Here is a 15293-nt window from a genome sequence, read left to right on the forward strand (position 1 = left end):
ATTTATATATGTACATGAATATATTAGTTAAATGTGACATTATATACAAGTTTCTAAATGACTTTTTATATACTCCAATAATATATAAAGTTAATATATACTAACTTCAATAATTTGTATATAACTACTACAATATACAAATTATAATCGCATATGATATTTTCCCATCTATATAACTAAATCCAATTACTTTGTGTACATATGTATATCAAAAAAAATAATGAGCCTTTCATATACAATTCCCTACTACCAGCTATTAAAACAGACATGTACATATCAATTTTTGTATATGTATATAAACTTAATATATACTAACTTCAATAATTTGTATATAACTAATAGAATATACAAACTCTAATCATATATATAAAAAAAAATCATCTGTATAACTAAGTTCAATTACTTTTTTGTATATATATACAAAAAACAAAAATAACATAAATATGCAATATACTATATACAATTACTAAACATGCAATTATACTATATACAATACTTAAGTAATATTTTTTGTATATTGACATCTAATTAACCAAAAAATTGTATCTAACTTTGTGTTTTAATACAGTACCTCATGAATATTATGTTCTTCAGATCAGACAACTTCAGAAGCATTTTCCTCTGATTCAATATTTACAGCTTTCCTCTTTCTTCTTCCTTGTACTATTTTAATGCCTCTAGCTTTGGCATTGTTAATAGCTTGTTGAACTGCCGTAGGGTCGTTTTTTTCCTTTGATCTAAGCTTTTCCATTGTTTGTTCTTGTATAACTTGATTTGATTTTCCCAATGACCCTACATCAAACCCAAAATCTTGAGTTAACCCCATCGAAAACGATGGTAAAATGTCAACAACATTGACATGCAAAGGAATACCTCTGGTAATCCTCAAAGATGAAGATGATTCATCCTTTGTGTGACCAATTTTAGATCTATCAAGAACAAAAAATTGATTATTTCATCAAAATATATGGAAAAAAAATTAAACAGAACACATATACAAATTTTGAATAAGTAAAAAAAAAAAAGAGGTAAACAACTAAAATTAAGGAGTACTTACGAAATTGACTTCAACTTCGGGAGGGAACTTCAACTTCGGGAGGGAGTAATCTAATTTTGGACAACAATTTGAATTTTAAACCAGATAGCTGGAGTATTAAATGTAGGAGAAAAATTTGGAATGTGACAAGGAGAGAGAAAATTGCTTTGTGTATAATTATATATAAAATTTGAAAATAATGTTTTTATACCATTGGTTATATAATAGGTTGTGGACCCCATTAAATATAGCAAACAAAAATAAACTATGATTTTATATAAGGTAAATAAATTAAACTAAACCCCTATAATATAATTAGCTATGAATGTTTGTCATCCCATGTAATTTTCCCTTGTAAGAATTAGTTTAGGACAAGTGGGCCAAAGCCGAAATGAATGAATTTGGGCAACCAAGCCCAAGTTCAAATATTTTTCTCTCTATTATTTATTTGTTTGAATTATTTAATACTTTGGTAGAATTTTAATAATCTTCTAAAGGGTAGCCATTTTTCATTATTTTAAAGTTTACTATTTTTGTTTTATTTACTTTTATCACCATTTAGTTTTCCTTAAATTAAGTCCCTCTAAATATTTCCCTTTAGAAGTAAAAATGAAATAAAAATATTAAAATAAATTTTCTCTTTACTTAGTTAAAATTTTTATTTTAAAAGTCATTTAGTCAAATCGCCAGTCAATTGCGAGTTAGCGGGCATCCCGAGGGCCTAACACCTTCTCGGATGTACATTGAACTTCACCTTTTTTCAATTGATTTTATCTGTTTTGAATACTTTGAATTTTTTTTTCTTGATTTTATCAAAATCAAGTAGCGACTCCGTAATTTGGAAAGTTAATTTTTCTTAAATAATAAGATTAATCTATTTTTCGAAACCTAGTCATCTTCACACCATTTTTTAAACCAATAGTATTTTTAAAATAAAACAACACTTTATACATGATACACTAATCTGGTGTATATTTTATACACGATACACTAATGTGATGTGCGAGATACATTAATTTGATGTGTTGATAAATTAATGTGATGTGTGAAAATGAAAAATCTTGAAAATTTATAAAACTAATAGAGAATAATGGTATAATAAGAGAACTCAAAGATGAGATTTCTATTATTTTTCCAATATTACGTATCCAATCAAAATTTCTTTGCAAATGCTTTTGCGGAAGTTATATTTCCTTTCAAAAGATGAAAAAAACTAATTTTTTGTGACCAAAAGAAGGGAACATAAGCTATATCGAAGGAAACAAACGAAAACAGATTGTGATGAAAAGTTTGGGTTTGTAATTCGATATGAAAAAATATTGTTGGATGTGTCACCACGACCAACAGGGTGCTGTGCTACAAGACACAAATTAAAAATAATTATATTGTAATATAAATATCGAATATCAAATAGTAAAAGTAAAAGATAAAATAATAAAGAAAAAATAAACTCAATCTTGCTCGCCTTTATCCTCTATCCTCCCAACATGTAGCTAAATACAATAGTTTTTTTATACAATTGTATTTACTAATATACAAATCAATTATATCATTTGTACTTGTGATACAACATATATTCAACCCCTCTTCTCACAGATCCACAGATGTTGCTCGCCTCTCTCTTCTATCTCCTAGTCTTGCTAGCCTCTCTCCTCCCTAAACATGTAGCTATGGATACTAATTAAGTAAATTATAGCTACAAATCTCTAATTAAGCCAAAACTATAATCATTTTTTAAAGTCCCTCTTAATTAAATTTATTTTTATTTGATTTAAATAATTAATCTAATTCAATCCACAAGAAAAAATAAACTCTGAAATGTACAAATTTGAATTAGTCAAGTCCAATATGAATATCAAGCACTAAATAAGAAATAAAAAACCAAAAAAGATTAATTACAAAATTCCCACACTTTAATTTACTTATTACCATTATCCTCAAGAAGTTTTAAATTTTTTCAAAATTCCTCATTTTTCTCTCAAGTCAAAAATGTCATTAATATATCCAATTCTCTTTTTATTGTATGAACGCTTTGATTTTGGCGATTTTAATGTATTAACGCTTATATTATTATATCTGTTTGAGAGAATTCTGTAATTATAAACTTTTAAGAGATATACTGTAATTTTACTATGTAATTTGTGTAATTTATCAAAAAAAAAAAAGAAGCTAAAGTAGAAAGGTTGAACCAACCCAAGCTCAAATTAAATCGAGCTCTCTTATACGTACCAAACACCGAATAAAAAATTAAAAAATATATATATAAAAAATCCAAAAATGAAAAAGTGAGGACCAACCAAGGCCTTATCATCAGAAATTGTTTCCCAATCATACCCTCTATCAATCATGAACATAAGACTACAATAAGAGGAAAGTTCAGACACAATCACTCTACATTTGTATTTTATATTTCACATACAATACTTTGCTCCTTCTTCATTTGTTTTTTCATATATTTTCTTGCTTATATGCCTTTTCCAAGAGCTCTGCAAAATTGACCAACTCTCCTTACAAGTGTTCTCCTCATCTGGTATGTTCTTGTCTTGTGGATATAAATTTTGAATTTTTATGTATTTTCTTTTTGGTGTTCACTTTTGTTAAGTGAAATTTATATTTTTGTTGGGATAAAAACCATCAAATATATGAAATTTGACTTTTTTTCCCTGTCAAAAGGTTGGATCTTTATGTGCTCCCTGATCTGTCCCAATCAGTTTTAATTTTTAAGAAATAACAAAGAGCCCTCAACCTATGTCTGCAATATCAAAGACGCAATTGTGCTATACTATACTAAGTTCCTATTATCTCTGAACTTATTGTATTAATAATTTTCTACCCCTTTTTGATGGGTCCAGCACTGATTGATTTTTTTTCAATCTAATACCACGTATGCCGAAAAGGGTAGAAAATTACTTATAAAATAAGTTCAGGGTAATAGGATCTTATAGTATAAGTGTGTCTCTAAGATTTCGGGCATAGGTTGAGGGGATACGTGTGCATTTTCCCAAATAATAAAATGAGATTTTTGAATTTTATGGTATTGAATTTGACTAAACATAGAAAGAGATTATTTTTTGGGATAGACCAAAAAAAATGTAAAAGACTTAAATTGGGAAAGAGTGAGTAGTTTTAAGTAGACTACCTGAACTCACCTTGTTGAAATTACGGAGTCCTTACTTGATTAGTTGAAATTAGAAAATCATAGTTGGTTGACTATTTGAACTCTCAGCTTGTTGGTGAGGATTCGATTCTTGAGGCTTTGTAAGAAAAGTGAGTTACCTCATTAGCCTAAGGGCTTTGTAGTGTTTCATTTTCCCTCTTTCTCCTACAGTCAGTGTTCTTTACTTAATTCTGATCTCAATCATTGGTGTCATTTGAGTATTCACTTCCTTCCAAATTATGTCACATAGTTTGAATCGCCACCGAGTTTAAGAAGCTTTTGAAAGTTATGATCTGAAGCATGTGATACGTTTGTGTGGCTATATAACTTTTGAAACATGTGCATTACGATTAGTTTTGTGGTCATCCACTTATTATATCAATCATGTGTTTTTATGATTTTGCAGTATCTAAAATGAGCACCTTAGATGTCGCACGCGCTGAGCTTGCACTTGCAGTGTTGTATTTGAACAAAGCAGAAGCAAGAGACAAGATATGCAGGGCTATACAATATGGTGCAAAATTCCTGAGTGATGGACAGCCCGGGACTGCGCAAAATGTTGATAAATCCACTAGTTTAGCAAGGAAATTGTTCCGTCTTTTCAAGGTCGGGAATGTGATGTTGAAATGCGTGACCATCTCTTTTATCTACTTAAATTATGTCTTTCAATACACCACCTCATGTACGACCTGATCCCAAGACCTTTGTCTGATTTGGTGGTACCATGTTGAAGTGTGTGACCATCTTATCTAAAAGCTTAAAACTTAAAACTATTAGAGATAACAGACTTTCATTTATTTAATTATGTCTTTCGACAATGGATTTTCATGATAAGAGAAATTCTTGTTTTAACAACAATATGGTGGTCTGTTTTAGGTGTAGCAAAATTTCTGTTCCGAATTCTCATTTCCACGTTCATACAATACGCCTCATTTTATTATGCTGTGCTACAGTTTATCAATGATCTTCATGCTCTTATTAGCCCAAATGCTCCAGGAACCCCACTTCCACTCATCTTGTTGGGAAAGGTAAAGAATCTAACAATTTATCCTTTCGGTTTCTTGTTAGTTCTTGTGTTTCCTTGCTAACAAACGTCTTGATTTCAGTCTAAAAATGCATTACTATCAACTTATTTGTTTCTGGATCAATTTGTCTGGCTTGGAAGGTCAGGCATTTACAAGGTATCAAATTACTTTGTATCATTAATCCCGAAATTTGTTATGAAGATAACGAAGATGAAATATCCTCACGCTCTTTCTTTTGTTTATATAGAACAAAGAACAAACGGAGTTGATTGGCAGAATCTCTTTCTTTAGTTGGATGGGATCCTCAATTTGTACCGCCTTGGTGGAGGTAATTACCCTCATTGGTAAATTGGATTTATCGCTCCTAATATTTGGTTTTATGCCACTAATTTTGTTCATTGTTACTTAAACCAGATTGGAGAACTTGGAAGGCTTTCATCATCAATGAAAAAGTTAGAAAAGGAACTAAAGAATACTGATAAATATATGGTTTGGGAATTTCAACCATTTTTCGCTTGTTTACTATTGAAAATTCTGCTTGTAGATTGTTATCCATATATGGTTATTGCAGAATGAGCAATATCGAAGTAAGCTTCAAAAGTCGAATGAGAGATCCCTAGCCCTGATTAAGGCAGGCACAGATATAGTGGTTGCTGTTGGATTACTTCAATTGGCACCCAAGAAAGTCACCCCTCGTGTAACGGGAGCCTTTGGCTTCGTTAGCTCGCTGATTTCATGTTATCAGGTGTGTATTAGTACTTACTACAAGTTCTGCACTCGTCTTTTCATCGATCACCTATGTTTTTTAAGTTAAGTAGAAATGAAAAGATAAAAGAGTTACAAAGGGGTGCACCCCAAGCTTCGGTTAAGTACATGACATGTGAGTTAGATGCACGTTCCATATCTGTAGCCAATTGGAATCGAGCTAGCTAGAAGCCCACGTCTCTGGTACTGAGTTGTTTAATTTTTCTCGTGCAGTTGCTTCCGTCATCGCCAAAGGACAAAGCGTCCTGATAAAGGTCTGATGCTGCTCAAGAACATTTCCCAATTCCCAGATCACCAGAATAAGTTGTTATAAGTTATTTTAGCAGTTTGTGCAACAAATTGTGGTGGAATTACACCTTGTTGTTTACTATATGTTAAAATTATGTGTTTTTAAGTCTTGTAGATCTTGTTATCAACGTTAAATAATAAAAGATTCTATATTATATATAAACTAATAAGATAAAGAATCTGTATGCTATCAGTTCAATTGTAAAAGCAGTGTTTTTCTATATTTTGGATAACTTCGGTATTCGGGAATATCATATTGAAAGCAGAGGGTTAATTTTATTCCGTAATATGTAATTAGTACTAACCTTCAATTTATTTTCAAATGAATTAAGTTTATATCTCATACATACAGTGGCGGATCTAGGAATTTAAAGTGAAAATATAAAAAATATGTGAGTTGTGGGTGCTTTAAAGTGAAAATATAAAAAATATGTGTTAACAATGAGATTCGAACCTTCGTACAACAACACTAAAAAAGTTTTAAGTACACAACCAGAAGTCATTGGGCCAATTATTCGTTGAGTGCTCTATATTAATTATATACAGATACCCCAATTTCTACATAAATATATATATATTCCGTAACGAAATTAATGGGTGCTCGACCACCCGGCGGACACCACGTGGGTCCGCCTCTGCATACATAATAAACACATGTATTTAGTCACATGTTGATTTTTACTCATCTATTTAAATTTTAGTTAGTTCACTTCATAAGTATTTAATATATCTGATTCTGTTATTATTTACATAGTTATATTAGTTTTGGAATATAACAAGTTTCTTCTAGCTATTCTTAGATTTAAATAATATAAAAATAATGTCGTCATAGTTTTGTTTCTTGAATATCTTATGATACGTACTGTATAAATTTTTTGTTTATGCATATTATTGTCATAACTTATTTTATATATATCTTGTAATAAATTATTATTGTTACTAGTTATTGCAATGAATAAAATGATACTTTAAAATTTAAAAATTAAATAAATACTTGATAATTGAATCTAATAAAGTCTGTAAGTTATATTGTTTCAACAACATGTACGTAATATGTCAATAAAATATTTTGCCAACTCTTAAAATTAGCATTACTGTTTTTGCAGATATATACAAATTAGAATTAATGTAATTATTATTATGAAGGAAGCTTATCAAAATGTAAAAATATTTTGTTAGCTTATCATTGAAGTAGAGAAACAAAAAGTAGCCATATTTTTTTCTATTATGAAGTGTATATTTCTATCTAATGTATAATCTTTATACACACAAAAATGGGCTTATTGTAAATGTTAATATGATAAATTTGGAATATATTATGTAGATCATTTAGTCTATTACTGTAGCAAATCAATATCTATTGACGGAATGAGAATATATGACATAGAATTAAATATTAATAATCTAGTTAGTCGAAAATTTTCTTTTTGTTTGTAATTGATTGGTGGAATTATTCAATTTTTCTTTTGAGTTGTGAGCATAGTCACAAGGGAGTAATATAATATATACGCAGTAAAATTCATATAAAAGTATGCATAGCATCGATACTGAGATTAACTTTTAAAAGAAAACGCCGCTTATTTTAGTTTACATTCAAATCAAAGTAAATCTAGCCTAAGCGGTCATGACATCTTATTGATATTGATTGAGGAGTTTGATGGAGTTTAGCTGACTGAATCTATAACATACATTCTTCTAATGAAGAGGATAAACACATCCAAGAGATGATGAGTTTGATCAGAACTCGATACTGATAACATGTTATGAAATGAATATTAACGTTAAAATAACAAAAAAAAATATTGTACTAAAATTAAGAAGAAAGTTAGACGAGAAAATAGAGTATAATATTTTTCTTTTCACTCATTCTTGTCTTATCTCTTTGTTACAAGAAAAAAATAATATATATATATATATATTTTCCTATTATATAGAAGAGTGAAGTGGTAGGACGATTAAGGGTGAAAATATAATTTCATTCTATTAAAAATGTATTAAGAAAGATAGTAAATAATTCTAGAAACATCTTTGTATGTATGAAGTGAATAATGATTAAGGGTAAAATGTAGTTTCACGCTAAAAAAATATATAACAAGAATGATAACAAGAAAATAAAATAGTTCTAGAAACATTTTTAGGTATTGTTATTACTATTAATTTATTTTGTTATTACTTCACTTTTTTTTTGTTAGTCATTGTAATATCTATTCATTACTCTATTTTACTATTACTTTAATTTACCTCTTAATATTTTTTCTATTCATTATGCTTATAAAAAACGTCTACTTTAATATAAAAATAAATTATGAATTAATTATTTTCATTTTTATTTTGACTCTAATATACTTGAAAATAAATAAGTGTAATAAAATTAAGGGAAAAGGGTCAAATATGCTCCTAAACTTTTCGAAAAGGTTTAAATATGCCCCCCCGTTTAAAGTTTGGTCCATTTATACCCTCGCCGTCTAATTATTGGTACAAATATGCCCTTATGGGCGTTAGTTGGCCACCTCAAAATATCCACCACATTTTACTTTTCTTTAATTGCCCAAATGGATTTTCCATGTCATTTTAATATTACATCGTGACATTTATATTACAAAAGAGAAAGGGTCAAATATGCCCCTAAAAATTCGACCCATTAAACCTTTTTATTACCCATATTTTATGGTTCAATTATACCCCTCTTTTAAATAGTTTATCCTACCCATATCCGACCCAAAACCCATATCCCTTTTCCCCCAAAACAAATCCCTAATTTCCTAAACTTTCTTTTCCTCCAAGAACACAAATCGCTAATTTCCTTCGTCCTCATACGCAACAAACCTGAACATGGGATCGCTAATTTCCTAAAGGACACAAATCGCTAATTTCCCCCAAGAACACAAATCGCTAATTTCCTTCGTCCTCATATGCAGCAAACCTGAACATGGGATCGCTAATTTCCTAAAGGACACAAATCGCTAATTTCCCCCAAGAACACAAATCGCTAATTTCCTTTGTCCTCATACGCACCAAACCTGAACATGGGGGAAAAGGAAGTTTAGCAAAATTAGGGATTTGTTTTGGGGGAAAAGGGATATGGGTTTTGGGTCGGATATGGGTAGGATAAGTTATTTAAAAGAGGAGTATAATTGAACCATAAAATATGGGTAATAAAAGGGTTTAATGGGTCAGATTTTTAGGGGCATATTTGACCCTTTCTCTTTTGTAATATAAATGCCACGATGTAATATTAAAATGACGTGGAAAATCCATTTGGGCAATTAAAAAAAGTAAAATGCGCTGGATATTCTGAGGTGGCCAACTAACGCCCATAAGGGCATATTTGTACCAATAATTGGACGGCGAGGATATAAATGGACCAAACTTTAAACGGGGGGCATATTTAAACCTTTTCGAAAAGTTTAGGGGTATATTTGACCCTTTTCCCTAAAATTAATAATAACATTACATTGAATTTCTATTATATAGAAGAGTGCAGTGGTATGACGACCAAGGGTAAAAATCAATTTCATTATAACAAAAATGTATTAAGAAAGATAGTAAATAATTCTAGAAACATCTTTCATATATATGAAGTGAATAATGATCAAGGGTAAAAATGTAATTTTACGCTAACAAAAATCTATCAAGAATGATAACAAGAAAGTCATATAGTTCTAGAAACATCTTTAGTTATTGTTATTACTATTAGTTTATTTTGTTATTACTTCACTTGCTTTTGTGAGTCATTCTAATATATATTCATTACTCTATTTTACTATTACTTTAATTCAATTCTTAATATTTTTTCTATTCATTATGCTTATAAAAAATGCCTACTTTAATTTAAAAATACATTATGAATTAATTATTTTCATCTTTATTTTGACTCTAATTAATATACTTGAAAATAATAAGTGTTTAAAATTAATAATATATATTAGATTGAAATAAAGAAAAGATGTTAAAAATTATTTTACAAATAAAATGAATAAGATGATATATTTGTACTTAAGACGACCATGAATAAAAATATAATTTTATTTTAACAAAAATCTATCAAGAAAAATAGCAAGAACAATGAATAATTCTAGAAACATCTTTCTATATATGAAGCGAATGATGATCAAAAGGTTAACATATAACGTCACCCTAATAAAAATCTATCAAGAATAATAACAAGAAAATTAAATAGTTCTAGAGATATTTTTAGTAATTATGATTATCATTAACTCATTTTGTTATTACTTCATTTTTAACGACTTATTGTGATATTTACTCATTACTCTATTTTATTATCATTTTAATTTAATTATTGATATTTTTTCTATTCATTATATTTACTACAAATATCAGCTTTTATAAAAATTCATTATTTAAAAAATATGGTTAATTATATTTAATTTTATTTTTGCTCTAATTAATATACCTAAAAAGAAATAATTAAATGTAATAAATTAATAATATATATTTGAGTGAAATTAAAGAATAAATAAAATTAGTTGTGATATTATAAAAATAATATTTTAAAAAATGTCACAAAGTAACTTTACAAATAAAATGAATAGGATGTTACATTTGCATTTAAAGTAAACTAAAAATGTTTACTAGATTATAAATGAGCAATTCTTCATTAAAATATATAATCAAATTTTTACTTTTATTTAATTTCATACATATCAACCTAAAATGAAGAGTTAATACCACCGATGGTCACTCAACTATGTATTCTTCCATCAGAGAGTCACTTAACTTTCAATTTTAATTCAAAAATCACTCAATTATGTACTTTTCTCTCAAAAAGTCAACTAACTTTGAATTTTAACTCAAAAGTCACTCAAATATTTACTTTTCTCTCAAAAAGTCACTCAATTTATTTAATTATTTTTAATTAAAATTTATTGATATTAATTATTTATATGACAAATCAATTTTTTTTTAAAAAATACCATTTAATGACCCGTTCCACTTGATCCGACCCACTAAAAATATAATATTGACCCATTTTATGACTATTTCTCCTCCTCCTCTGCGTTTTTTTCTTTCTAAAAGAGGAAGAAGAAACATTATTTGAACAACATGCATTTCAAGGAATGGGTACTCTGTTCAGAAAAGGAACAAGATCCATGAGTGATTTAATTGTAGCTCATGTAATTGAATCTGTAAATGTTCAAGAACTGAAATTGTTCAAAAAACTCATTAACAGGTCCAAAATCAGCTCAAATTTCGACATTTTGTTTGTTTTACCCAAAAATTCGTTCTTTTTAAAAACACCATTGTTGAAGAAAACATCTCGGTTTTGAAACTCAACAATGGCTATGGATGCAATTCAACCATTTTTGACACGACCCATAATCAAGTGAATGCAAGTGAAGAACACATCTGGGGTTGCAAAAAACAGAGCAATTTCATTAACGAAGACGACAACAATATTGAGTCAATTCAATTGAGTCATCGGGTTTTACGCCAATGATCTTGATCTCCAAAAATTCATAATCCGGGTTAATGGATTATGTTCCTATGAATTTAAGAAGATGGGCTTGTTATCCAATGTTATTTGGTCGAATCAGAAGAAATTTCAAGCATATAATATTGGAGAAATTCTAATGTTAATAAATTTACTAAAAGAGTAAGAAGAAGCATCAATGGAGAACTAGAAAAAAAACAGAGGAGAAAGATTCATAAAAAAATGGGTCAATACTATATTTTTAGTGGGTCGAATCAAATAGAGCGGGTCATTAAATAATTTAAATGGTATTTTTCATTTTTCAATATTGTAATTTGTTATATACATAATTATTATCAACAAATATTAATTAAAAAATAATTAAATAAATTGAGTGATTTTACTAGAGAAGAGTGGATAGTTGAGTGACTTTAGAGTCAAATTCCAAAGTTAAGTGACTTTCTGAGAGTAATGTTCATACTTGAGTGACTTTTGAGTTAAAATTGAAAGTTGAGTGACTTTCTGAGAGAAGAGTGCATAGTTGAGTGACCATTTGTGGTATTAACTCGAAGAATGAACTAACATAAGTTTGATTTAAATTTAAAGTTGACGGATCAAAATTTGATATTTTACTATTATGTAAAAATATGAAGTTGAGGACAATCAAGGATAATATGTTGTCATTTCATATACATTTCATTTCAAAATTCTATAAATTCTATTTTTAAATTAGTCAAAATATTTTTCCAAGTGGCTAAATTTCCCGCATAAGTTACATGATAATTCTAGAAACTATAAATCATAAGATTTTTCTAGAACTAAGTCAATGGCTTAAGTAAATAAACAATAACACATTCTTCATTTCATTCACTCCTCAATTCTCTCCCCTCTCATGTCATATACCAATAAATTTGTCGCATTTTATTTGTAATTTGCATCCTAAATAATACATGTTTCGGTATAGATATCTTATTAGGAAGATCAATAATGCATTTTGTTTTTAACATTAAGAACTTCATTTTTGATTAATTTTCTACATGATGGTCCTACTTTGGTAAAACAATTAAAAGACAAGTAAAATTCAGTATTTCTTAGTGTGAACACCTCATTTTTTAGACTTGTACATAGAAAAATTTTGAACAAAATTCAATTGATCTACATTTTAAAAACATTCTTATGAATATGATAATGAACTAGTTAACATGTTAAATCCAATATCAATCACAATTGCAATTCTCAAAAGGCCTAATTCATAAGCAATGCATCCAGTGAGCAAGCTCTTCCAGAATAAATTTTCAAAAAATTCAGAGCATGTTATGACCTTCCTTTTTGTTCTGTTTAGACTTTTAAATTTCATGGTGTTGCTTTTGTTTTTGGATTGTAAAAATTAATTTTTGAAGTATCTAGTTTATTTGATTTCTCTTTTTATGTATAATCCCAAAACATACATGTCATTATTATCTAATTAATTGAGAAACATATATTTATTTATTACTATTATTTTATCATCAACTAAAATCATTTTAAGCAAGTTATATAAATTATTATTTTAACCGCCTTATGTTAAATTACTGCAATATATATGATATTAACTTTTGTTAATATTTTTAAATCCTCATTATTGAGATAAAACATTCATCCATCAGGTATATAAATTAGTTTTAAAAAAAGTTCTTTCCTTACTATACTAAATTGTTCTCCTAATTTTAATGAATATAAAGGTAAAATGTAAAGTCATAATTTTTTTTATCCTTTTATTATTTTGTAAAGAATGAGATGATTCATTCTAATTTTTATCAAGTAGGTCATTGGTTTTGTTTGTTAAACACCTATAAAACAAATTTGTAAGTGTACTCAAAATTAATCTGCAGATGGACCAGTAATAAAATTTTAATATATTGAGACTCATAATTTTAATCTATTTTCTTGAATGATTTTTAAATAAAAAAGAAAAAGAATATCATTAAATTAATTATTTAATTCGAATATATATGTTTGGCATGATGTTAAAATAATCACGAAAACATCTCATATTTTATTATTATTAGTTATCATGTATGTTTATTTGAAAATGTCAAAAATAATTTTTATATTTGAATATTTGATAAAGAACTAAATTTTTGATGTATCATTATATAGTACAAACAATTTTTGGCCTTTATTAACTTTGTGCTCTCCTCGACCCCTCTCTAAAGGAGTATAACTTGAAGTCTAGACTACTGGCTATAGCGCTCATAAGTAGTTTTTTCTCACTGTTCCTTGATTTTATCGAATACGTTGTCTTTTTCTCTCTCTCTTACACACATGTTCTCCATAATAAGTTATTAAATGTGGCTATGCATTTTTATTGGTTTGGTGCTTTCTTTTTTCAAAATGTTTACTCTCTTTTTTTCTTTTTGGAATAGGAAGCAACTCTTTGAAAATTACAAAGCAAGGACATATTCTGGCCATGGACAACATTTTCAATATCCTAAGTGATTTATGTGTTCATGGTGCAAACTTTGAAGTACCAACACGGTAGAAAAAGTGATGTGTTGTGTTAATCATGTAGCATATGATAATGGATGGTGTAATGGGCCAATGACACATACGCTTGGGTTTGATTTTGCAAGTGTATTAAAGGAAGTAATAGGTAAGTGTGATATATATGATTGTATATAGGGGTGTAAAAAGAATATCAAAGATCGACCGAACCAATAGAAAGGAATCGTATTGAACCAATTTATTAAATAAATATTATCAATTTATTAAATAAATATTTAATAAAATTGTGGATAATTGTTTAAGTGTATACCGTGTCAAACAAGTAAAATGACTTTTTCATTTTGTAAAAAAAATAAAAAAATTTCCGAATCGAGCAATTTATATATATATTTTTTCTAACATTTTTCAAAGATAAATACAACTTAGGTCATAGATCACTGGTGACAATTCAGATTAAACACAATATATATATATATACTTGGACACCAAGAATATTATACGAACACCTAAATTACGTAATATAATATATTGTATATACATCTATCTTACAACACAATGTATAATGTGTCTATATTCATGTTATAACACAAAGTATTTGTGTGTACATGTATTTTACAATACAAAACATATTTACATGGACAATCATTTTACAACAATTTAAGATTGTCTATACACTTAGAGGTGGATTTGGGATTTAAAGTTTCTGGATGCCAAGTAGATTCATTGATTGAATTAACTTTAGATTTGATCAAATTATTCGTCCTTTCAATATATGTGATAAATTTATCAATAAAATATGAATAATAAGATGAATATTTATGTATTACATATATGACAAATTTACACTCCACATTCGGCTAAAAGCATGATGTGAACAAATTTAAATCTTTCAATAATATTACCAATATTATAAATATTCATCATTCATTTACAATTGTCCTCGATGATTTTTCATAGTTTGAAAACAATCGATAATGACATCATTACTAACATTTATAAATATATCACGCTCTAAATTTAAAATAGTAGATAATCATTTAAATATTGATCCCCAATGCTATTTCACATTTTATTTTATGTGCTTCATTGATGAGAATGCTCTCTCCA

The 15293-nt window shown here is 28.0% G+C and overlaps 1 protein-coding gene across 2 annotated transcripts; it reads left to right on the forward strand.

Annotated features, from left to right (window-relative positions):
* Positions 1–3339: 3339 nt before the first annotated feature.
* Positions 3340–6478, forward strand: LOC543655 (uncharacterized). Of its 2 annotated transcripts, none has more exons than NM_001247534.2 (8): positions 3340–3566; positions 4600–4799; positions 5147–5221; positions 5300–5374; positions 5466–5546; positions 5633–5707; positions 5790–5963; positions 6197–6434. In NM_001247534.2, the coding sequence occupies exons 2-8, from the start codon at positions 4608–4610 to the stop codon at positions 6230–6232; spliced, it is 708 nt and encodes a 235-aa protein (NP_001234463.1). In that variant the 5' UTR covers positions 3340–3566; positions 4600–4607; the 3' UTR covers positions 6233–6434. The 2 variants fall into 2 exon arrangements, with proteins under 2 accessions (NP_001234463.1, XP_069145784.1); XM_069289683.1 differs by lacking the exon at positions 3340–3566 and adding an exon at positions 4076–4303 and having other exon boundaries at positions 6197–6478.
* The last annotated feature ends 8815 nt before the right edge of the window (positions 6479–15293 follow it).

This window comes from Solanum lycopersicum, chromosome 10 (genome assembly GCF_036512215.1).
Source record: "Solanum lycopersicum chromosome 10, SLM_r2.1".
NCBI classification, from domain to species: domain Eukaryota; kingdom Viridiplantae; phylum Streptophyta; class Magnoliopsida; order Solanales; family Solanaceae; genus Solanum; species Solanum lycopersicum.